Source organism: Erinaceus europaeus, chromosome 11 (assembly GCF_950295315.1).
Source record: "Erinaceus europaeus chromosome 11, mEriEur2.1, whole genome shotgun sequence".
In the NCBI taxonomy this organism is placed as follows: domain Eukaryota; kingdom Metazoa; phylum Chordata; class Mammalia; order Eulipotyphla; family Erinaceidae; genus Erinaceus; species Erinaceus europaeus.
The window spans coordinates 70127319-70152505 of NC_080172.1; the positions used below are offsets into that span (position 1 = coordinate 70127319).

At 44.7% G+C, this 25187-nt stretch overlaps 1 protein-coding gene across 1 annotated transcript; it reads right to left on the minus strand.

The window, feature by feature from the left end:
• Positions 1 to 592: 592 nt before the first annotated feature.
• On the minus strand, positions 593 to 25020 carry ACP6 (acid phosphatase 6, lysophosphatidic). Its single transcript, XM_007528673.3, has 10 exons — positions 24362 to 25020; positions 16446 to 16571; positions 16195 to 16325; positions 15318 to 15397; positions 10051 to 10138; positions 8866 to 8995; positions 7281 to 7381; positions 4951 to 5046; positions 1973 to 2138; positions 593 to 792 (listed from the first exon to the last, which is right to left on the minus strand). The coding sequence occupies exons 1-10, from the start codon at positions 24578 to 24580 to the stop codon at positions 649 to 651; spliced, it is 1281 nt and encodes a 426-aa protein (XP_007528735.2). The 5' UTR covers positions 24581 to 25020; the 3' UTR covers positions 593 to 648.
• Positions 25021 to 25187: the final 167 nt, after the last annotated feature.

The window sequence follows — 25187 nt, forward strand, 5'->3', positions numbered from 1 at the left end:
GTGGAATCTAGAATCAATTCAGAGTATCTTTGCTGAGGTCCTCTTTGTGCCAAACCTCGTGCTTGACTAGAGCAACACAATGATGGACTAGCCAGATAGCCCCTTCTATACTTACACAACACCCTTCTCTCCCTATTTACCTCGTTAACTCCAACTCACCTGTTTCTACTCAATTCAGGATCCATCTCCTCAGAAGAGAGTCCATGTCCCTCTCTCCTCCACCTCTTCTTCAAAAAAGATCACTAGAGTTCCATATTTGCCTTTCCTACTGGACTAAAACTTGATGGCAGAAACACCTCACTTTTACAATGATTATTACTTAGCAGGTGCTCAATATATGCTTGTGAAATGAAAGTAGGAAAAAAAATAAAACTGACATCCCAAACTGAAATACTATAGGACTATAACGTCCCCTGCTTGTGTTAGAACCAGATGCTGCTGACCACGATCAAGCCACAGCATATCCCTTTGGTCTCAACATTACATCTCACTTCTTTTCAAGAAGAAACCTTAATTTACCTACAGAAAAGGAATATCCTTGCCTTTTTGCTAAAAGTACATGTTCCCTCTCCCCAAACACAATAGCTGGAGGCACTATGCAACAGAATTTTATTGAAAAAAAATCAACACATGGTTTGTATAAAGCAGTCATTCTCCATTTCCAAGTTCCATTGTTTGTGCTTGGGAGCAGAGTGTGTGGTACTTTTCTGGGCTTACAGTATAAACTGACATGGCGTTCAAGAACTTGTCCAGTGGACAGAGCAGCTCAGGGCAACCTCTTGGCACCTGCTCCTGAGAAAGAGACATGACTCAGCAGGGCTTCTGAAAACCTCATTCTCCTGCTGTTTCCAGCTGCTTCCAGAGGTTCGAGAGGCTTTGACCCAAGTAATATGTTTATGTACACAACTTAGGGAAAGGGAGACCCAGCAATGGCCAGTTTCCAGAATAAAAAGAACTGTGTCAGGAGTTGGGTGGTAGCGCAGCGGGTTAAACACACATGATTCAAAGCTCAAGGACCGGTGTAAGGATCTCGGTTCAAGCCCCTGGCTCCCCACCTGCAGGGGAGTCGCTTCACAGGAGGTGAAGCAGGTCTGCAGGTGTCTATCTTTCTCTCTCCCTCTCTGTCTTCCCCTCCTCTCTCCATTTCTCTCTGTCCTATCTAACAATGACGACATCAACAACAATAATAACTACAAGGGCAACAAAAGGGAAAATTAAAAAAAAAACTGTGTCCTGTTTGGTAAGTCACTCAAGAAGCTTTTTTTTTTTTGATTTTTAAAAAAATTTATTTTATTTATTCCCTTTTGTTGCCCTTGTTGTTTTATTGTTGTAGTTATTATTGTTGTTGTCATTGTTGGATAGGACAGAGAGAAATGGAGAGAGGAGGGGAAGACAGAGAAGAGGAGAGAAAGATACCTGCAGACCTGCTTCACCGCCTGTGAAGCGACTCCCCTGCAGGTGGGGAGCCGGGGTTCGAACCGGGATCCTTATGCCAGTCCTTGTGCTTTGCATCACCTGCGCTTAACCCACTGCGCTATAGCCCGACTCCCTCAAGAAGCTTTTTTGAGCTAACTGAGGAGACACTACTAAATTAGACCTGAGAGCTGAGAGGTCTAAGTCTAATCTTTGGGGAGGGTTCTGGCTTCTGCCCTGAAGCAGCTAAGACAAGCATAGATCATTGTCATTGGTTTTCAAAACACGTCTCCCAGTCAGGATGTTACTTTCTGACAGACATGTTCAAGAGAAGAGAAAGGCAGTCTTGTTCCTAACAGGAACCTGTTACAGAATTGGGGTAAGGGCCAAGGCCCAAGCTTGTCATCATCTGTCAAGTTCTTTATTTCTGCAACCTTGTCCCAGAGTTGCCCTGTAAGACTTAGAGAGCTGACTGTCCCAGCAGAGGCTCCCCTGGGCCTGAGGAGGGAGACTTGGTCCTAGACTAGGTGGATGGGGCTGGGTACCTTAGAGGTCTTACCTCGCCATGGTAATAGAGCTGCACAAACCACTCCTTAGATTTCTGGTGCTGGTAGAGTTCCATAGTCAGGTCAACAGCAAATGGGGGCCATTTGTTGTCAAAAATCCCCAGGCTCATTAGGAGAGGTATGAGGGTCACATCATGAGTTGCATAGAGGTACATCTTCCTGCAGGGAGGGAACAACCCCCACAATTCTTTACCTCAGGAGGAAACCACCTTCCCCTATTGGGAAAGGAAAACTCTTGCCTCAGAAACTAGGTGACATCTCAAAGTCCGCTGAGTCTGGCATCAACCTCTTTGGAAGTAGATTGTGGGGAGAACCCTTATCCATGTTGTCATGAGGAAAGAACCCCACTAGCTCTCCTGGATGCCTCCTGACTACCTACTCATCTCCTGGTAAGTTTAAAAAAGAAATGGTGGGCTGGGGTAAATAGCATAATGTTTATGCAAAGAGACTCTCATGCCCGAGGCTTCAAAGTCCTAGATTCAATTCCCCATGCCACCATAAGCCAGTGCTCTGGTAAAAAAAGAAAAAAAAAGAAAAAGAAAAACAAGAAAGAACAAATCTCCCAGCTCATTTAGTCTTCAGCCTTTTGTTCACTGAATTTCATAAAACGCAAATATTAATCAAAAGAAGAAACGGCATGTGGGAACCAGGAGATGGTTCCCTGGCTAAGCACACGCCTTGTTGCGTGAGGCCCTGGTGCTGGGGGTGGGTGGGGATGGGGCTCCATGTGTGGTGGAGTGCTATAGTAGTGTTTCACCTCTGCTTCCTCATTTCTTTTCTGCCTCTAATAAACAAACAAACAAACAAACAAATAAATAGGGCCAGGAAGGCCTCTCAGCAGTATCCGGCTCTGGATTCATCCTCTGGCATTGCAATAAAGAAATAAACAGCATGTGTGGCTTAAGCCTAACCTCTTTTCTCTCTGTAGGTTCTTCTTACTTATAGCAAACATTCTTCTTTCTTACTGTGTGATGAGTTTAGTATAGAAGCCTTTCCTCCTTTATTACTTAATCCTCCTTGGCGGAAGGGACTTAAGTAATAAAGGTGGCATTTTAATCTACATCTGCCTGACCCGTCCTAACCCTTAGGACAGTTCAAGCACTTTATCTGTCGACACTTCCCCTCCAACTTAGAAGATTAACACTGAATCTTGTAGTGTTTTATGGATATAAGGTTGGTGGAGAGCATGGGGAAGAATGAATGGCAAGCTGAACTGGCCGGTAAGAAATGTATTGTCATTACAGGAACTGTGGAGGTCAAGGAGAGACATCCACGTGAATGTGTTACTATAAACTGCATGAATGATCTCACTGCTCCTGGGTTGATAATCTCCATACAGAGAGACAGTGAGAGAAACCACAGCATCACAGCACTGGAGCTTCCTTCAATACTCTGGCACTCCTACATGGTGCAGGGGATCAAACTTGGGCTGCGCACAAGGCAAGGCAGGCATAATGTGAGCTATCTCTTGCTACTCAGTGAGCTATTTCTCTACTCCACCTTGGCCTACATTTGCATTCTTTTTGTTTTGTTTTGTTTTTTAATTTCAAATAAAACAGAGACAAAGACAGACAGGGAGGCTGTGGAGTGAGACACCAGTTCCTCTGGTGCTGTGGTACTCTCACACGGTGCTGGGGCTGGAGGCTAGACTGTGCACATGGCAAGACATGTACCCTACCACCTGAACTATCTTCCAACCTTGATTTGCTAGTATAAACCTTGGACTAAAGTTCCTGAATGATTCTAATTTAGCTCATTGCCCCCTACCTTTCCCACACTCATCATGAGTTTCCACTTATGTACAAACTTTCTCTCTCCCTCTAGAAAGTAGTGACAACTGGTGCTTCTCCAACATGAGGGAAGGTATGCATTACCTGAAAAGCTTGATAAAAAGCAGATTCTGATACAGTAAGTCAGGCTGGAGTGTGGGAACTCAACTCCTAGACGATAGGAGAGCAATCTTTCTGTTCACTTACAGGCCACACTTTGTTTAGCAAGTGCTTGCGACACATAATATTCCAAATCTGTGGGTCTTAACTTGTGGCCCCAGGGTCTCCAAAAGTAGAAATGGAGGTTGACACTTCCAACTTTTTAAAAAATATTTTTAATTTAATTTTACAAGACAGAGAAATTGAGAAAAGAAAAGATAAGGGGGGGACCTGTAGCACTACTTCAGAGCTTCCCTCTACAGGTGGGGACCAGCTTGATTGAACCTGGGCCCTTGCACATGGTAATCAGTCAGGTATGCCACAGCCCAGTCCTGTACCTTCCAATTTCAATATTATTTATTTATTTATTTATTTTTACCAGAGCACTGTTCAGCTCTGGCTTATGATGGTGTGGGGGACTGAACCTCGGACTTTGGCGCCTCAGGCATGAGAGTCTGTTTGTATAACCATTATGCTACCTACCCTCCACCCTTGATATCACTTTATTGAAGAAATGTTGATTTATAGGGTTTTTGTTGACACAAGGGGACATTTTTATATTTCCTCAAGAAAGATTTACTTATGAAAGAAAGAGACAGTGAGAGAGAAAGAGAAAGGGAGAGAGAGAAATAGAACCAGAACATGAGTCTGAGGATCAAACTTAGAACCTCAAACATGCAAGACTGGTGCATTCCCTGCTGCATACGTCCTGGGCTGCACTTCCAACATTTAAAAATGCCACAGCCTTTTTTAAACTAACATGTTTTAAAGTGCCAAAATAAATTTAGTATTCTTTTTAACTAAAATAAAGATATCAGAAACTGGTATGATGAGTGGAGCAGGAATGAAGACAAAAGTGTGACTGTCTTCGGGACTTGTGGTCTCTTAGACATCCACTGAACGCCTGACTCTTGCCCTCTAAAAGTTGGTTCCCTGCCTGTGTCGAGTTCCTCCACTGCCCTTAGGTGAGCTGGTTCCCGGCCTGTGTCCAGAGTTCCTCCACTGCCCTTACGTGCACAAAGTCAAGCTGCTATGTCAGGTACCTGGTCTTGCCAGGAGGGGTGGTAGGGTCGCTGGCCTTCAGCAAGTTGCTCTCCAGGATGTGAAGGAGCGGGCCCACTGCCATCTGCAGAGCTTCCCTGTAGTGAACAAACAATATATGAGCACATGTCGGGTACTCGGCACAGAGTGCAGGCTGGTTTTGTCCCCAGGACTTCACAAGCAAATCAGACAAAGTTAAGACAAAGACAAGTAATGCGTGAGAGATGTGACAGGCAGGAAGGATAGAAGCAGCACTGCATTCAGTTAGAGAGGTCTCTGTGCATAAAGATTCTCAACAATAAAATCCTCAAAATATAGACCTGCCACGAAGACTACTGAGACAGGCGGGACTGAGGGAGAAATCACAAAGAACTAATTATTAGGAACGAAGGACCAAGCTGGGTCGGATTTCCAGAAATCCCAGAGACCCCTAGAAAACTGATTCAGAGGCACAACATTCTAAAGTGCACCTGCCTACCTTCTATGGTGTGTAGACCAAAAGGGCGCTTATTTGTTTGATCTAAGGGCAGGGGCATACAGCATAATGGTTGTGCAAAGAGACTCTCCTGCCGAGGCTCAAGTCCCAGGTTCAATCCCATCCCCACACCACCTTAAGCCAGAACTGAGCAGTGCTCTGGTAAAAACAAACAAACCAACCAAACTGATCTAACAAGCTCAGCAGCAGAGCTCACAGGTTTGGTGCTGTGGCTCCCACACTACTCTTTTCAGGCTACTCAGGCCAGGCTCACAAGGTGGCTACTGCAACTCAAGGTGTGTCTACTTCAGTAAGGAAAGAAGGAAGATGGGGGTCAATAAAGTGGCAAGAAAGCTTTGTCTGGGTACCTACCACTTTTTACAAAAATGAAAAAAAAAAAAAAAAAGCAAAACATCAAACAACAAAACAAAACCTTCCCCTAGAACTTCCAGAATCCAATGGGGTCACCAAGATTAACTTACACTAGTCCTTACTCATTGTGACTAGGTAAATGGCCATCTTTATAAATCAAGGGATACTGAAGCCCAGGATGAGAAGTAGGCAACTAAGACTGTATTCAACAGACACTTTCCAGGGCCAGCCAAGCTGGGCCACATTGTGAGACTGTAACCATTGGTCCTTGAAGAAACATTGGTTTCATGAAAGCAGGTCTGATTGAAATGGAAAGGAGGATGGATCAGGTCTTGTTTAATATGCTTTACAGCAGCAGAAAGCAAACGATGGCTGAGGGCCAAATCCAACCGTCTGCCTATTTTGGTAAATAAAGTTTTATTGGAACACAGCCAGACCCAATTCTTTGCATATCATCTACAACTGCTTTCATGCTACAGGGGCAGAGAAGAGTACTTGCAACACAGAATACATGGATTACAAAGCCTAAAATATTTACCCCATGGAGCTGTGCGTGTGTGTGTGTGTGCACAAGTGTGCTGGTGCAGCTGAGCAGTCAGGCCAGGCAGGGCCACTTTGGGAACAGCTGAGGGAAGGTGGCAAGTCACAGGGAATGGCAGCCACCTGAGTGGCATGGCTGGAGCCTTCTGGATGCCCCCACGAGAGTCCATGAAAGGACACAGTGGGGGACTCTGAGTGGGAGAAAAGCACTCAGAGGCTCTTATTCTTATGCAGCAGATAATGCATGTTCTTGAACTATTAGAAACTTTTATCTCTTTATATATTCTCATCTTCCTCTGTTAAGTTACCTATTCTGAGTACAATCTGGATGGCCTAATGGCAATTTATTTCTCTGAAAGTTGGTAAGGGAGAAATTCTCCACTCTGGTAGTCAGGATACAGGTCTTTTGAAAACAGCCCTAAGTGCCAGTACTGCAGAGAAAATGTAAGGGTAAGTGTCAAAAGAGTTGGGTCCAAGCCCTGGCTCTGCTAGCTGAGGCCTAAGCCAAGCAGCCTGCATTCCTAAATTCCATTGTCTTCATTCACAAAGTCAAGATTTGAACTGTCAGGGATAACAACACCTACTCACAGAGAGAATGTGAAAACAGTTCATAAAATGTAACATGATGAATAAAGTGAGTAAAAAATTCTTTTCCCCATCAACTACCTATGAAACCCTCAAATCCTTTGAAACTTAAAGCAAAAGGAAAGCCAGCAATTGAGAGCAACTTGATGATTCCTGATTCCGTGTAAAAGTGAATGGTAGCACTAGGTCCCTAATCCCAATTCCAGAAGTGTAGGAGCCTAGGGGTGAGTCCACTGAGCCAGCAGGATGGGGCTGTGCTAGCACACAGAGACATGCTGGCTGGCAGATGTGAGCGGGCCTTCCCCATTGGTAGGCCTGGCCAAGCGTGACTGTATGCCAGCAGCAGAAGAGCCCCCTCACCTGTCTTCCTTTTGCATGATGTACAAAGCTGTGTCCACAGCTCTCTGTTCAATCATCCGTGCAAATCGCTTCAGTGTGGAGCAGCTCAGGAGGCTGTGTACCTGAAAGGGCCACAGGTTGAGCGTGAGAAAGAAATGTTCCTCACCCACTGAGCCTGGCAGTGATCTGTCCCCGGAGCCTTCGGGAGCTTGTCTTCTCCCGGGGAGGGCCTTAACAGTTTTTTTTAAAAAATCTGTGTCCCGAAGGCCCTTCTGAAGCTATTCTTTCTTGGAGATCATAAAACCCAGGGGAAAAAAAATAGTTTCTTTCTTTCAGATAACTCCTCCTATATTTCAAAAAAATTTTTTTATTGCATTTTTCAAATTATGTAAAAGATGAATTAAAATTTCTACTTGGTCTTCATTTTACCTCAAATTCTTTCTAAAAATCATGCCACATAAACTCCTGTTTTATTACCTTGAACCTATTTTGCACATAGCTACAAGGTGCACTTCTGCCTTCTGGGTACACTGTGATTTTTGCAGAAGGAAAGAGGAGCCAGGCATTACTACTGTGGGGTAACCAACTTCTGAGTCTAGAGAAGCACTCTGTGGTCATCAATGTTTTTAATTTAATTTTTTAATATTTATTTATTTATTCCCTTTTGTTGCCTTTGTTGTTTTACTGTTGTAGTTGTTGTTGTTATTGATGTCATCGTTGTTGGATAGGGCACAGAGAAATGGATAGAGATGGGGAAGATAGGGGGAGAGAAAGATACACACCTGCAGACCTGTTTCACTGCCTGTGAAGCAACTCCCCTGCAGGTGGGGAGCGGGGGGCTTGAATTGTGATCCTTTCCCTGGTCCTTGCGCTTTGTGCCACGTGCACTTAACCCGCTGCGCTACCACCCAACTCCCTGGTCATCAGTGTTTTTAAAAAAATCCTGACTACATAAATTTGGGAGAAATAACTCTAACTTAACCAGGTTTTTTGCTTGTTTGCTCACAAAGCCAGGGTTTGGACTCTGTCAGGGATAATGGCACCTACTCACAGAGAGAATGTTTGCTTTACCAGTGGACTACTAAAACTGGATTCTGATGGTACTAGGAGTCAAACCTGGAACCTCTGTGCCTGAGGCACAAATGTCTTTTTCTGCATAGCTACACCGCTATCTCCCCAACCAGCTTTCACTACTACTACAGGTTTCCTAGCAACTTTAATAAGCTGTAATGTATAGACTCTCTCAAGAGTAGGGAGACAGGAATTCCAAAATGTTTAGATAATAATCTCTCCCTCCCCATCACCCACCCCCCTCTCCTTACCACCCTTAATTGACACCCAGATGCTGGGCATTCTGGAAACACTTCAAGAAACTCTGGTTTAGAGGTAAATGCCTGGTCTCCTGACCAAGAGAAAAGTCCTCCTTTGTTTTGTCCTCTTATCCAGCTCCCACATTCATTCCATCTCCAAGTCCTACCACAACTGCCTTCAGACCGGGAGGCCTTGCTCCCATTTCCCCCACCCCATTCTAACTCGGGAGCCTGTCTATCCAGGTGCCTCCCCCAGCTTCCCTGTTCCCCTGGCCCAAGGAGGACATTTATCCCACCTGCTCAGCAGCCACATTATCTAAGAGGTTGAAGAAGTCTATTCCATCGCTGGCGATACCCACTCCTTCCTTCACTTTCTTCAAGTCCTCTGAGATGCCTGGCTGCAGAGAGGCAGCTTGCCTCCGGCCTCTGACAAAAGAAAGGAAAGAGAAAGAAAAGAAAAGAAAAAAGTAACCCCTTGTACTGTACAGCAGCTAACAGCTTACAAAAACGAATCTCATTCATCATTTAGGATATCATTTAATCCTCAACCACTCATTAGGGTTAGCCGGTATTATTTCTGCTTCAGAGAAAATAAAACTAGGGCTCTAGGAGACCAAATGACTTGTAAAAATAAGTCAGCAAGTACCAAGGCTGCATAAAAACTTGGATTCTCTAAATCTAATTCAAATTTTCTTCCATTTATACCAAAAATGGTGCCAGCATGGCCCAGGTCTGCTTGAAAACATTCTCCCCCCACTCTTTAATGTTTTCTAGTCAACAGTAAATACAATAATTTGTCATGCAAAACATTTCTCAGTTTTCCACATAACAATACAACCCCCACTAGGTCCTTTGTCATCCTTTTCCAGGACCTGCACTCTGCTCCCCACCCCCACCCCAGAGTCTTTTACTTTGGTGCAGTACACCAACTGCAGTACAGATTCTACCTGTGTTTGCTTGAAAACATTCTGTTTCATCTGTGGAACACACAGTCATAGCACAGCACAAAATGCTTGCAAATTGCAAATTGCCATTGGCCCAAACTAATCTGTCCAGCACGCTGCTAAAAGAAAGGGAATCGGTATCTGTCTGTGCACCCCAATTTGCAATGCAGTAGCTGACTCTATCACCCTTATTTGTACTAATGATTTCTTCCTGTGTCCTGCCAGTGACCTCAGAATTGTTGAGAGGGTAATGCTGTGTAGATGGCAAAGCCCCACCCACTCATGGGGCTTTGTTATATAGTCCATCTCTCCAAACCAGTATGTGCCTTTCCCCAATCTCCTTGCACCTTCACTGCAAGCAAGAGCTTCGTCATTGCTGGGACCTCTAATACCAGATCTGAGTGCAGTACAATTCCTCCTACCTCTCAGGCACCTATACAGCAGGTGTGGGTAGGCCCTTTGTTTAGAGTCTTACCAGCAAAGGTGGTAAAAAGCTGTCCATCTCCCACTGATGAGCAACAACCCAGAGTCAGTTACCTGGTTTTTTCCCTCAGGTTCCAGCAGTTTTTGTAGTTGGGGAACAAGACCTCAGAGCTTGCTTCATCAGTGTAGATAACAATGGGTCCTAAAAGGCAGGCAGGCAGAGACTTCAGTTTATTCTCCCAGCACTGCCACCCACATCTTCTTTTCTGTTTTTATTTATTTATTTTTAATATTTATTTATTCCCTTTTGTTGCCCTTGTTGTTTTATTGTTGTAGTTATTGTTGTTGTTGTTATTGATGTCGTTGTTGGATAGGACAGAGAGAAATGGAGAGAGGAGGGGAAGAGAAAGATAGACACCTGCAGACCTGCTTCACCACCTGTGAAGCGACTCCCCTGCAGGTGGGGAGCCGGGGGCTGGAACCGGGACCCTTACGCAGGTCCTTACACTTTGCGCCACCTGCGCTTAACCCGCTGCACTGCCGCCCGACTTCCTTCTTTTCTGTTTAACAGGGGAAACTGCTGCAGAAGGAGGTTAGCCAGCTTTCTCCGTCAGGACAATACCCTCATGCTCTGGCCTTGCTAACAGGAGCACGCCTAGGATCTGAGCAGTGGAGAAAGAAAGCAAGTTGTAGCCTTGATCTGTCCAGCACAACCTCTCCTACTGAGCCACATACAGACTAGAGTAGGGACAGACTTTGATCACATTGGCTCTTCCCTGACTCACTCGGAAAAAAAAAAAAAGTCTGTCTCAAGAGCCTACCACCACTTGAGCATTCTAGCAAAGAATGGGCCTGTTCTGACTTGATCAGAATAAGGTGACTTTCTTACTTCCCAAAAGCCAATCCTATTGGTAACTTATATGACAATCCATATGGTAACTTATATGACAATCTGAGGAAACTGGCCAAAAGATCCACAAGCCCACTCTTTACAAAGCCAGGCTTTTACATGAACTACTAGAAACCAAAGACCACAATGTTTCCTATACACCTAAAAATAGTTGGATGCTGCTTGGAGCTCAGAGTATCCTTGCTCTCCCCTGTCAGTGCCGAGATGTTGAGAAGGCACTCAAACATCTATCCAAGATTTCCTCTCCACCAGAGATGGCAAGGCCTGTGGCAGCTCCTCCTCCCACAAAATCCAAGCCTAACCTGCTCTCTGGAGTTCACTGAGCTTAATCCATGGAGTGATTAGGTGACTCTAAGACCACAAAAAACTATTATTCTCATAGCAAATTGCAGACAGAGTCCCAGGATATTAAAAGTAGCCTATTGTGTTATAGTTATCATGTGCAAGGACAAGTGTTCAAGCCCCCAGGACCCACCTGCAGGGGGCTTAAGCTTCACAAGAGGTGAAGCAGTGCTGTAGGATCTCTCTTTCTCACCCTCCCCCCAATTCCCTCTCAACTTCTGTCTCTATCCAGTAAATAAAATTTATTTTAAAGTAGGCTAGAGCAACTTTGTTTAATATCAGAATTTAAATATATTCTGTTGGTCTGTTAGGAAGAAAAAAAAAAATCAGACTGAAAGTCAGAAGAGTTTAGTGACGAATCTGAGTAACCAGCAGGGCAGCCTTGGAAAGTCACTTCTCTTCTCTGGGGCTCAAGCTGCTTTACTGTAAACTGAAGAGATGGTGCTAATAGCAGTTATTTCCAGCTGTTGCTGAAACATGCCAACTTCCTCCCCACACTATGAGATAAGATGATAGAAGGAAAGGTAGTGGTAGCTTTGAGGTGGGGATTCAAAGCACATCCATGTCCCATCTCCTTTTTTTGCAGCTCCTGAGACCCCTCTGAAGAATCTTCTAGTTCTAGAAGACCACTTGTGAAAACAGACCAAGTTGTCAGAGGCCTCTCCAGGATATCTGTCCTCTGAGAAGCAGTAGAAAGGAGAAGAACATGAAACGTGAAGTCAGACTACAAAAGCTACAAGTCCAGCTCAACAATTTACCAGCTATGTGTCCCTAGGAAAAGTCACTTAGCCACTGTGTCTTAGTTCTCTCACCTGTAACTCTGCCTCACAGAGATTAAGCAAGTTATATGTAAAGTAATTATGACTTAAACCTCTAAGATAATACCTGATAACTCCTATCAGGTTCCTTATATCAGTGTCTGGGTAGTGAACCTAAGTTTATGATACATAAGGCACAACTGAACCGGCACTCAGATATATACTGAATGAACATCTGATCAATCGGTGCAAATAAACTCTAGCTTCCTAACCACGGCCTAGTTCTCTGTAGTTTGCATACAGACTTTTCTAGCACTTTACTCCTGAACCCTACCCCAAAGTTGTACTACTTTCAATAGAGTAGTGCCTTCTGGGGCTCTTTGGTTTATTCAGATTTCTTGATATTAGGCAAGATAGGGAAGTAGCTATGACAGATGTCAGACTGGAGTCCCAGGATGGAGCTTCTCTGAATCCATCACACCCAGACATTGGCAGTGCTACCACTTCCTTCCTCGCTGAAAACCCAGGACAGTCTCTATCTGAAACATTCTTTTTCTTTTTCTTTATAAAAAGGAAACAGCAGCAAAAAACACAGGATAAGAGGGTTACAACTCCACACAATTCCCACCACCAGAACTCCATTATCTCATCCCCTCCTGTTGGTGTGCTTCTAAATTCTGCTTCTAAGACCCCTTCTGTTTCATTAGTTTAATCCCCCGTTTAACACTGTATTCTATTTATATAACCACTGTTAACTAAGCACCGCCCTGCCTCCAGGGCATTGGTTTAATCCTCACTGTTTTGCACACTTTTTCCTTCTCCCCACCCCCTATCCTACGTACATCCTCTTTGGACCTGACTCTTCCGCCTCAGGATGTATAAGGACAAGATTGTGATTAGAGATAGCTTAGATTGAGCTGCGTTCCACATGAATAAAGACTGAACTGCGTACCACTCAGCCATGAGTCCCTAGTCGTCTCTCCCGCCCGCGAAGCTAGCCGGACACCCTCCCGATAGCTTTCCTATTCTTTAACCCTCTGGGAGTATGGACCCAGGGTCATTATGGGGTGCAGAAGGTGGAAGGTCTGGCTTCTGTTATTGCTTCCCCTCTGAACATGGGCATAGATAATGGCAAGAGACTGGCACACTTTAATGATGACTCTTTAGTCACTATCAGGCCACTCCATCAGTTGGGGCCCTGTTCGGGAAGTCCTGAGATTCCCAAACAGACAATGATGAGTCTAGACCTTGAATAAATCCCTCTCTCCATTGTTACCAGTCATCTCTATCAGGAACAACACAAAAGACCCCTTTGTGGGTCCCTATAGGACCTTGCCCTCAATGTGGACCACAATGGCAGAGAATGCTTCCTCCTCCAAAGGGAGGTTAGACAACATACTCTATCTTCCACCTGAGGAAGATGGGTCCTAGCATTGGGGCAGCTTGAAACATTCCTACTGATGAGCACAGAATGTGAGCTCAGATCTACAGGGATGCAGAGGTCACATAGGCTCCTAAGCTGAATATGGGCCCCAGATCACATCAGATCGATGGGGTTTACAGTCAACAATATTTATACACCTTTCCCATATTTGGGAGCTACTCTCTTCCCTGAAATTTCATTTTTTCCTACACTCATCATAGTTGTGCTATGTCTGAGGATAGTTGCCTTTTGGAGGTTGAGTAAGTCAAAATTTCAGGCAGGAAAGGGATCACACACATGGGTATACCATGGGAGCCTCAGGAGACTACAGAAACAGTTGCCAAGACAGAGCAAATCTTTAGGAGGGCGCAAGGATTGTGGATTATCTGTAAGCCTCGGGGCTCCCAAGAAGTAACGGGCAGTGCATCTACCCTGTTTGTTCTATGGTACTGCAAGTGTTCAGAGTCAATTACCAAGCATTACCAAGCCCATTACGAGGCAAGGTCAATCTCCTCTGCCTGTGAGGTACTATCTTCAGCATATTTTAAAATACTTGGTGAAATTTTAAAATATGTTTTAGATACCGCTAAAGAAGCTGAACAAAATACCAAAAGCCTTTTTTTTTAGGATATTAACACTGGTGAAACCACGATAATCTAAAATTCCGCTCAGCAACTAAGTGAAAATTTGAATCCATTATAAAACAAAATGCAGCTTCATCTGGGAGGTAAAGATGTCACATGAGGGAAAAGATACGTGATCGTTGACAGTAAAAATGTTGAAAATCACTAACTGCAATCAAAGTCCAAACACAACAGACTTTCTCAACTAGGAAAGACTGAACAGAGTACTGTTAGTATCCCCTGGGTCATGCTGTGGATTCGCCAAGATTAGAGTAATAGCAGCTGGCTTGGGTTCCAGCTAGACATCTCTTTGCCCTTTCCCCTTTCTTTAGTACGTGTCTAAGCAAAATGTGCCAAGTTTTGTTCACAAGACCTGAGTAGAGATGTCTTATGAAGCTTGTGGAGATATCTGCATTTCGCCAATGTGAAGGCCAGGCTGGTGGGGGCAGTTTTAGGCAGGAAAGAGACTATAGGCTTTAGTATACCACAGAAGCCATACTGTCAGAGCTGAGAGACCAAGGTAGCAGGCACCAAGAAAGAGGGAAACTTTGGAAGTGAAAAGAAAAACTTCACTAGGGATAGGGGTTGATTTTTTTTTTCTTTTGTCACTGGTGCTTCACCATTTCTAGCTGACTTTTTCAGAGAGAGAGAGACAGAGAGAAACCACTGCACCAAAGCTTCCTCCAATGTGGGGGGGGGGGCAGGTTTCGGGTTGGTTTTTAAACTCCAAACTCAAACTTCCTTTTTTTTTTTTTAATTGTTATCTTTATTTATTGGATAGAGATAGCCAGAAATTGAGAGGTAAGGGGGAGATAGAGAGAAAGAGAGATAGTGACACTTGCAGCACTGCTTCACCACTTGCAAAGCTCTCCCTTTGCAGGTGAGGACTAGGGGCTTGAAACCTGGTCGTTGTATACTGTAACGTGCTCAACCAGGTGTGCCACCACCCAGCCCCTCAAACCTACTTTCTTTCTTTCTTTCTTTCTTTCTTTCTTTCTTTCTTTCTTTCTTTCTTTCTCTTTTTCTTTCTTTTTTTAAATTTTTAATATTTATTTATTTATTCCCTTTTGTTGCCCTTGTTGTTTTATTGTTGTAATTATAATTGATGTCATTGTTGATTGATAGGACAGAGAGAAATGGAGAGAGGAGGGTAAGATGGAGAGGGGGAGAGAAAGAGAGACACCTGCAGACCTGCTTCACTGCCTGTGAAGTGATGCCCCTGCAGGTGGGGAGCCTGGGGCTCGAACCAGGATCCTTATGCTGGTCCTTGTGCTTTGCGCCACCTGTGCTTAACCCGCTGCGCTACCCGCCCGACTCCCTCAAACCTTCTTTCTGACGTTGGAAAAGCCCAGCCAGCAAACACCGTGTTGACTCTAGGTTCCGGTACATGTTAGTGGAACGGACACTGGAAAAAGAGAAAAAATTAGAGGTACTTATAAAGGGAAGATTCAATCATATTATTCCACAGGGCAGCTGGGAGGCTTTCAAGACCATATGGGGAGCTGGGGAGACAGCATAATGGTTATGCAAAAGACTTCCATGCCTGAGGCTCTGAAGTCCCAGGTTAAAATCAAATAAACAAACAACAAAAACATATGGGGAAGCTAAGGGGCTGGGGAGTATTCTTCAACTGGCAGGGAGCTGAATGGCTGCCCCATGGGACACAAAAGTGAATGAATGAATGAATGTGACCTCACATGTTTACAGAACCCTATTCTTTTTTTTTAAATTTCTTTATTGGGGGATTAATGTTTTACAGTCGACAGTAAATACAATAGTTTGTACATGCATAACATTTCTCAGTTTTCCACATAACAATACAACCCCTACTAGGTCCTCTGTCATCCTTTTCCAGGATATAGGACCCTATTCTATAAGGATAAATGCCCCTAAAACTACCTGGGATGAAAGTAGGACCCACTGATAGGGGTGCAGGGTGGTGGTGGTGGTGGTGGTCAGGCTTCCTTGTGCTCAAGACCTTAAATTGGTACAACACCTCCCATCCCCTTAAGAAAAAAAAACAATTATTTGTCTTTATTTGTTAGGACAGAGAGACACTTGCTATACTGCTTCACCACTTGTGAAGCTTGTGCTATGCAGTTGGAGACCAAGGGCTTGAACCTGGGTCCTCACTCAAGGTAATGTGTGTGCTCAATATAGGTTGTGCCACCACCTGGCCCTATCATCCCCTTGAAGACTCACAAGACTTCCTGTGGGTTGTAGGTTGGTGAAAGGAGGGGTGTGTCCACCACATAGTTTCTCCTCAGCCTCTCTCCCAGGACAAACATCTGCTGCATGCCCACCTTGGTCAGCTGCCCAGCAAACATGCCCCCCTGAGGAGGGGGAGAAGGAGAGATGAAGACCCCCTCACAGCCTGCTGAAGCCTTTGCCTTGGCAAAGGGCAACCATCTCGGCTTTCCAGTGGACTCCCTGGATCAAGAAGCAGTGCTCACCTTCAGTGTGGTCTTCTGCAACAGAGCATCAGATGAATGTGGTTTTGGGTCACCAGATAGACTGACAACTGTATAGTCAAACTGAGTATGAGGTGGGACCTCTAACAGCTGGGAACTCCAGTCTACCTGTTGGGATCATAAAAACAAAAACAAAACACACAGGTTCTTCAAACTTAACAATATCCACTATTCAGAGGCACTGACACAGCAGCTGGAGTCACACTGACACTGACTTGGGAAAGGAACTTTAACTCTTGCTGCAATACTGGGAGAAAAGACCACCATTTATTATTCCAGGTAACCTGAAACAAAGTCCTATTATTCTTACACTAATACTCACTCGTAAGGGGCTAAAGATAACAAGCAAGAGGAACACCTAGCTAGCAGGTGGCTGGTTAAGGAATGAATGACATACCAGAAACTCAGCAATAATATATTCATAAGAATTCTTAATGAATTAGCCCGAGGTTCCTTTGCCCCCACAAAGACCTCCTGTAACTATCACATACTACCTTTCCTCTCATCCAATTCCTCAAATAGCCATCCTCCAAGAAGCCTCTCCTTTTTACTTTAATTTTGAAGTATTTGTACAATTATATTACAACAACAATAGTAAATTATTATAAAACATTAAATACTGCTGGTTTTTCTTTCAAAGTTTTATTGAAGTAGTAGACTCCTGATTCCACCTGCCCTTCCAATTTCTCTCCAAGGTTCAATGTGAGGTCCCTCTCCAGTGGACACTTACTTCCCCATGAATGGACATTCCACCCTTCAGTGGCAATTTTCTCACCTGAATACCTACCACATGTGTAACCTCATAAAGATCTTTGGTCTATAACCCCAGAGCGATAAAGAATAGAGAAGCTTCCAACGGAAGGGATGGGATACGGAACTCTGGTGGTGGGCATTATAGAGAACCGTACCCCTCTTATCCCACAATCTTGTCAATTATTATTAAATCACTAATTTAAAAAAAAACCACAACTCTCAGTCCCACCTGCTCAATGTCTCTAAATCCCCAGACTCTTCCCTACTGGTGCTGCAGCAACTGAGATGAGAAGATTAGTGTTTAGAATAGAGACCCCCTTCCTGCCATTTCTTTTTATTACTATTTTACTAGTGACCTAACAATAGTTTGTTTACAAGATTATAAGATTACAGGGGTGTATAGTTCCACACCACACACACTACTACATGTTTCCATGACCCCCAGGCCTCTTCATGACAACTGCCAAAGTTCTCACAAAGTCTCAGTGACAATTTGTTTGGTCACTTTTTTGCAAGTTCATGTGTTTCAATTTCCTATATCCATGTGAATGAGACCATCGAGCTAGTTGTCTTTCTCTCTCGACTTCACTAAGCATAATCACCCCCAGTTCCATCCATTTTGTCCCAAAAGACGCAATGTTACCTTTTTTATAATTGTAGAGTAGTATTCCATTGAATCGGTCCTCTAATTTTATTTATGATTTGTAGTATATAATCCCATTTATTTAATCATGTTTCAGTTTCTCTTGTTCAGGGGTCTCCAGATACATCTTTGATGATAAGGTCCTGAAGTGTGGCATGGATGTTTTCTTTAATGTGTTTTATAGTTTCAGGTCTAATATCCAGATCTTTGGTTAATTTTTAGTTAATTTTGGTGTGTGTTAAGTGGTGGTCTTATTTTTCTATAGGTGGATGTCCAGTTTTCTTAGCACTATTTATTGAATAGGCCTTCTTTTCCCTATTGAATAGTTTTGCCCACCCCCCTTTTTTTTTCTTAATCACAGTTCCTTCCTTCCTTCCTTTTCAAGTTCTGATTCTTTTTTTTAATAATTATTTATTTGTTGCCCTTGTTTTATTGTTGTAGTTACTATTGTTGTTGTTGATGATGTCATTGTTGTTGGATAGTACAGACAGAAATGGAGAGAGGAGGGGAAGAGAGGGGGAGAGAAGGATAGACACCTACAGACCTGTTTCATTGCTTGTGAAGCAACTCCCCTGCAGGTGGGGAGCCGGGGGCTCGAACTAGGATCCTTGCTCCAGTCCTTGCACTTGGCGCCATGTGCGCTTAACCTGCTGCACTACTGCCCGACTCCCTCAAGTTCTGATTTTATCACCTCCCTGCCTAAGACCTGCCAAGAGTTCTCAGCTGCTAAAGCCCCTGCTTCCTCTCCAGCATCCCTTTCACCATTCCTCCCTGACCCGCACTCACCCTAACTGCATAACTTTGCTCCTTATAGCACCATCCCCACACCTTTCATCATGTTTCTCTTACATGGGGTGTTCTTTTCCCCTTTGACTGGCAAGACTTCTGCTCACTCTACAAGTCTCAGTTTAAATGTTTGCAGGAGTCCTAATCCATGGCCCTAAGCTTTCATGGCAACCTGATAGCTCCCTGTGGTAGCAACTTTATTACTCTGAGTTGCCTGAGCTCCTGAAAGCAGAAACTCATCTAGCCTTTGCATTCTGGATACCTATGAAATGAGCCTGCCACAGTAGGTACAATCAACAGGTGGGCAATCTGATGTATCTTAATCTTGCAGAAAATACCAAGATTGAGGTGACATGGCCCCTGTCTGGGCTTCCATATGAAAGTGTAAAGTGAAAATATAAAGGACATAAACAATGCTGTTTGCTGTGAGAAAACAGACAAGGGTCACAGTAGCTCAAAGGCAAGACAGATTTTTCTCTTCTGGTTAGATTCCAGAAGTTTCATGGAAAGAACATTTGAAACGGATAACATTGATATGAGCAAAGACTAGACTTGAGAGTATGGTATTCAGACTTCCAAGAACAGGTAGAAAATCTGAGCACAACAGAGCTGGCTAACAATGTGCAGAGGAAAGTTGTGGAAGTCTTGCCTGAACCTGGAAGTACTTTTCACAGTGTTAACTAAAAAATTTTACATTAGCAAATATCAGGTGATATCTTACTTTTTAAATTATATATTTATTTATATGCTTATTCATTTATGAAAGACAGAATAAGAGGAAGAAGAGAGAGTAATGTTCAGCTTTGGTAAAGTGAAGCTAAAGATTGAACCTGGGGTCTCTGGGGCCTCTGGGGCTTTAGCCACGTTAAGATGGTCTTCTAAGAAGTTAAGTTGTTTTTCCTAGTGTGCTTTTTATTTGAATCTGTAGTGGGACTGCAGAACTCCAGCTACTTAGCATCTGGCACTACAAAACAGCTTAAAAACCTACAGTATAGCTCACAATTAGAATGGGAAGACTAGAAAGAAAAAACAATTTCAAAATGTTTACAGTAATGTAGAAGAGAGTACAAGACCTCATCTAAGGCAGTCACAATAGACAGGGTGGGTGTGTGACATGAATCAGACTTGGAAGACAAGTAGGCAAGAGCTTTAGTTGAGATCTATGTTGGTGGGTAGACAAAGAAGAATATAGACCTAAAAAAAATTATGAGCAGGGGTAGATAGCAAAATGGTTATGCAGAGAGATGCTTATGCCTGAGGTTCTAAAGTCCAGGTTCAATCCCCCACACCACCATAAACCAGAGCTGAACAGTACTCTGGTAAACAAACAAACAAACAAATAATAAAACATCCTTTATTAGCACCTGGTTGAGTGCATGTTACAATGTGCAAGGACCTGGGTTCGAGCTTCTGGTCCACACCTGCAGGGGGAAAGCTTCACAAGTGGTGAAGCAAGGTTACAGGTATCTGTCTCTCTCTCTCTCTTCTTCTTCTCTATCATCCCCTTCCCTCTCAATTTCTGGTTGTCTCTATCCAATAAATAAAGATAATTTAAAAAAAATTTAAAGATCACTTTGGGACAGTAGTGCACCTGGTAGCACACACATACTACCATGTGCAACGATCCAGGTTCAAGGTCCTGGACCCCACCTGCAGGGAGGAAGCTTTACAAGTGGGGCAGCAGTACTATAGGTGTCTCTCCTTCTTTCTCCTCACTTCTATTTCTCTCTGTTTCTATCAGAAAAAGAAATAAAAGGGATAAAAAACAGATGCCAGGAAAGGTGGAGCTTTCTGTAGGCACCAAGCCCCAGAGCTAACCCTGGTGGCAATACATATATACATACTTTGATTTGAACCCTGGTACCAACAGTGACAAGGGTAGTGGAGGTACTCCTTGACTGAAATGAAAATCAAGATGGAATAGGTCGGGGTGAATCAGGTTTTGGACATTTTAAAGCTTTAGACAAGTCCTCTGTGTTCTCAGTGCTCTGCCACAACCCTATAATGGAAATCTATCTTGTCTTTCTCCCTCTCCACACTGTAAACTCCTTTAGAGCCTCAACTGAGTACCTATCCTAGTCTGTCTGGTGTTGAGCACAGTGCCTGACACATTCATAGTGCCCATTCAGCCCAAGATTCCCCAATAATGGCCTTTTGGTGGGAGATAACTTTTCAAACTCTACGTCATGCCAAGTCCAAGAGACATATTTACAGACTAAAAAAGATTTTTCCCCTTTTGTTGCCCTTGTTTATTATTGTCGTTGTCGTTGGATAGGACAGAAAGAAATCGAGAAAGGAGGGGAAGACAGAGGGGGAGAGAAAGACAAGACACCTGCAGACCTACTTTCACTGCCTGTGAAGTGAATTCCCTGCAGGTGGGGAGCTGAGGACTGGAACCAGGATCCTGATGCCGGTCCATGCGCTTTGCGCCATGTGCGCTTAACCCACTGCGCCACCACCGATTCCCATGTTTACAGATTTTTCAAGAACAGACAGTAACACCAGTTCAATACATAATGCCCACATGTACAAATTCACTCTGTCTCATTCCTGTTCTTCCACTTATGCATTAGTGGCAAAGACTAGCTTTATTTTTTTCCTACTAATTTATTAATATCTTACCTTCAAGAATAAATTAAAGTAGATGACAGCAACGTCTAAAATACAATTATTAGCTGACCAGTCCAAAGTAGGCAAGAAAACACAAAAGCAAATGAGCATAGGAGCCAAAATCCAAAAATAGATGCAGCAGTAATGTGACATAAAAATGCGTATCACTAGCCCAGCAAAATTACTCACTTGTATAGAATGTTGCTTTGCCAGGCACACAATCCAAATTCAAGCGCAGCCCCCACTGGATTGAAGGAAGCTTTTGGTGCTGTCCTGCCCCTCTCTTTCCCCCTCCCTCCCTCCTCTCTATAACAAAACAAAGCCCACATACCATGAAGATGCACATACTTATTGTAGGTGAGCCATTTACCAAGAAAGACTCAGCACTAGATTTGTGGCTTTTATGTTAAAGGAGCAACTTGATCAGCTAGACAAGCTTAAAGATAAAAGCCAGCCAGCTGTTCAGGAGAAGTACACCATTTCTAATGCTAACAGACAAATTCTTCCCAAGGGTCCTCATAAACAGGATAGGGTAATATAATGCACTCTTCTCAGCAGTCACAGCAATGAGTTCTGTGGGACTGTTTCTCACAGTTCCCTCAACACAGAAGGATAGCATCTCCGCAAAGCACACTTCTGTGAAGACGAAACTATACTGGGATTCAAATGCTACATTCCTTGCAAAAGAAAAAAATTACAGAGAAGTAAACAAAAACTTAGCAGGTGGAAATTTTAGAATCTACACGTTGGTTTCAAGTCTTGGCTGTTGCACACTGGGAAACTGTTCTTAGGTTATGAAAGCCTGAGTCTCATCCTGGGCTAAGCACATCCAAATTTCCTAGGGTGGGGCCTCAACATTTAACATTGCCCAGTCCAGATAATTCTACAGCTTCATACTTTACCATGTCTGGGTGCTCTGGGGCAATTCAATCAGAATTGCTGGGAGGGAGACCCAGGCATCAGTATTAAATACAATTTTCCAGGGGGTCGGGCGACAGTGCAGCAGGTTTTGCGAACTAAGCGCAAGGACTGGCATAAGGATCCCGGTTCATGCCCCTGGCTCCTCACCTGCAGGGGAGTCGCTTCACAGGTGGTGAAGCAGGTCTGGAGGTGTCTGTCTTTCACTCCCCCTCTCTGTCTTCCCCCTCCTCTCTGTCTTAACAACAACGACATCAACAACAATAGTAACTACAACAACAACAATAAAAAAACAACAATGACAACAAAAGGGGAAAAAAGGCAAATTAAAATAAAGAAACAAAACCAAAAACAACTTTCCAGTTGAATCCAATGTTCAATCAAGGTTAAGAGCCACCACCACTATAAAGAAATTAATGGGCATGTGAATACTACTTTTAATAGCTGTGCTTGTTTTTTTCTTTTAAGGACTTTATTTATTTTTCCTATTTTTCATGGAAGTGACAGACTAGAACACTGCTCAGCACTGGAATATGGTGGTGCTGGGATTTAAATCCATGGCCTCTGTCTCCTGAGGCATTAAATTCTGGTGTGCTACTGTGCAATAATTTCCACAACCCTCTCAGCAGTGTTCTGGGAAGGTATTAAGCAATGAACACACTCCCATCTTATCTACATTATTAAGCAAATAGTTATATTACCCAATGCCTCACGTAACAACAAAGCTGAGCTATGTTGAACTTTGTCTTATAAAAACTGAAGAACCTATCCAAGTTGGGAGGCATTTTACCACTCTCTGGAGCAAAGCTCTGAAGACATGGTCAAATTTATCTTTTAAAAGATGACTGAATCTAATCTACTGATGAGAAGAATATGGCCAGTCAAGTTCCCGAGTTCTACTGGAGCTGTACTTCCAGAGTACAGCTTTTAGAAAGACAGGCCAGGTCAATAATTAGTGTAGCCACAGCAGAAGTCTCAGTAAAAGGAGTATGGACCCACCAGTCAACGTCCATGTTCAGCAGGGAAGCAATTACAGAAGCCAGACCTTCTACCTTCTGCAACCCACAATGATCCTGGGTCCATGCTCTCAGAGGGATAGAGAATGGGAAAGCTATTGGGGAGGGGATGGATATGGAGATTGGGTGGCAGGAATTGTGTGGAGTTGTATCCCTCCTATCCTACGGTTTTGTTAATGTCTCCTTTCTTAAATAATAATAATTAAAAAATCTACTTTTTTTTTTGTCTCCAGGGTTATTGCTGGGACTCGGTGCCTGCACTATGAATCCACTGCTCATGGAGGCCATTTCCCCCCTTTGTTGCCCTTGTTATCATTATTGTTGTCATTATTATTGTCATTGTTGTTGGATAGGACAGAGAGAAAAGGAGAGAGGAAGGGAATACAGAGAGGGGGAGAGAAAGAGAGACACCCATAGAGTTGCTTTATGCTTGTGAAGCAACCCCCCTGTAGGTGGGGGCTCAAACTGGGATCCTTACGCGAGTCCTTGTGCTTTGTGCCATGTGCGCTTAACTTGCTGCACTACCGCCTGGCCCCTGTAAAAATCTACTTTTAAACAATGGTACTTTTTTAGAATTTGCGATCTTTTTTCCGACCTCAAATCCCTTCCAGAAACCCAGTACAGAAAAGGAGAACCCCAAGCTAGAGCACTTGTTACCAAAACAAACAAGCAAACAATCTTAGAGGGACCTCAAGTGGTCTCCGGGCAAGTTTTAAGAGGAAACTGCTGTTAAATCTGTTCCCAACTTTTACTCATTAGTATTTCCACTAAGGGACGTTCCAGCCACAAAGGTCCCTACAACTGTCCCATAACTTGCAAACTAGTCCCAGAAGTGCACTACGCACTGGCGTTCAGCCCAGCCTGTTAGAAATGCAGCCTCGGTCCCTGCCCCACACCGAGCCGCTCAGAATCTGCAGCCCCCGTGTGCCGTACTACACTGCTCTGCTCACAGCCCTCGGGGGCTGGCAATTCCCGAGGGGTCCGGGGTCGCCAAGACGGCACCTTGGCTGGGGCCGGGGCCGGAGCTGGGGGGTGCGGCTGCTGCCAGTGACCCTTCATGGTGAGCCAGTCCCGATGCTGCCGTGAGGGTGACACCGCAGAGTTTGGGTCTGAGCTCCACCCGGCCACGTGGAGCTCGCCCGCCGGCCCGCCCCGGTCGGCCGACCCCTCACCTGCTCCTTCTGCGGGAGCTGCCTGAGGGGGCTCCGCGCTCCGTGTCGGAAGACCACCTGCACCATTTTCAACTCCAGCAGGCTCCGGTCGACCGGAGGATGCTCGTCCGCCTCCAGCGGCTCGGACAGGGCCGCCCGCCGCCGGTGGAAGCAGTAGGCCATTGAGGTGAGGACGCCCAGCCCGGCCCAGGTGCGCACGCCCCGCGCTGGGGGCGTCATGGTGGCGGCCGCTCAGCGGCCGTACGCGGCGGGGCTGCCGGGTGACCGAGATCCTGAGGGCGCTGGGACTCAGCGGCCGCGGCCAAGTTCCCGGAAACCTGGGGGGCGCACCTTTGGCCCCCTCGCCCGCGCCCCACAACTGCCTGGGGCCGTCGCAGCGCCAGGCTCGGGGGAGCTGGAGTAATGGGCGCCGGAGCTGCCGAGGGGGCGGCCAGGACTCCCCGGGAACTGTAGCTCCGGCCCGACGTGTCCGCTCCAACTGCAGACCCGGCCTAGGAAGCTCAGTTCCTTCTCTCTCGCCCTCTGTGGCTTTCAAGACTCCGGAAAAGTCAGGAGGCAGCTTTGAATTATTCGGCGGCAGTGACTCGCCCCACGAAGGCAACTGAACCCCACTTTTCTGTAACCTTCTCAAAAGCGCGCAGGGACCTGTCCCAAGTCGATTCGCGCAGAGGACCAAGGGAAAGCGAGTCCTGCGGGGATGTCTAGCCATAGGCTCTGAGTTGTGAGAACTACAACTCCCATAAGGCCTCGCGCAACGGGTATCCTAGCCGGGAGCTAGTTTCCTGCGGGTGCTTGTGAACTTGAGGGCGTTCAGCTGCAGCTGTTT

Coding starts and splice junctions, on each gene's coding strand:
- ACP6 (XM_007528673.3), bottom strand. CDS start 24,580: ATGACGCCCCCAGCGCGGGGCGTGCGCACCTGGGCCGGGCTGGGCGTC. Junction 16,326..16,445: donor TGCAGAAGACCACACTGAAG/GTGAGCACTGCT, acceptor CCCCCTCCTCAG/GGGGGCATGTTTGCTGGGCA. Junction 2,139..4,950: donor ACCCCTCCTGGCAAGACCAG/GTACCTGACATA, acceptor CCCTCCCTGCAG/GAAGATGTACCTCTATGCAA.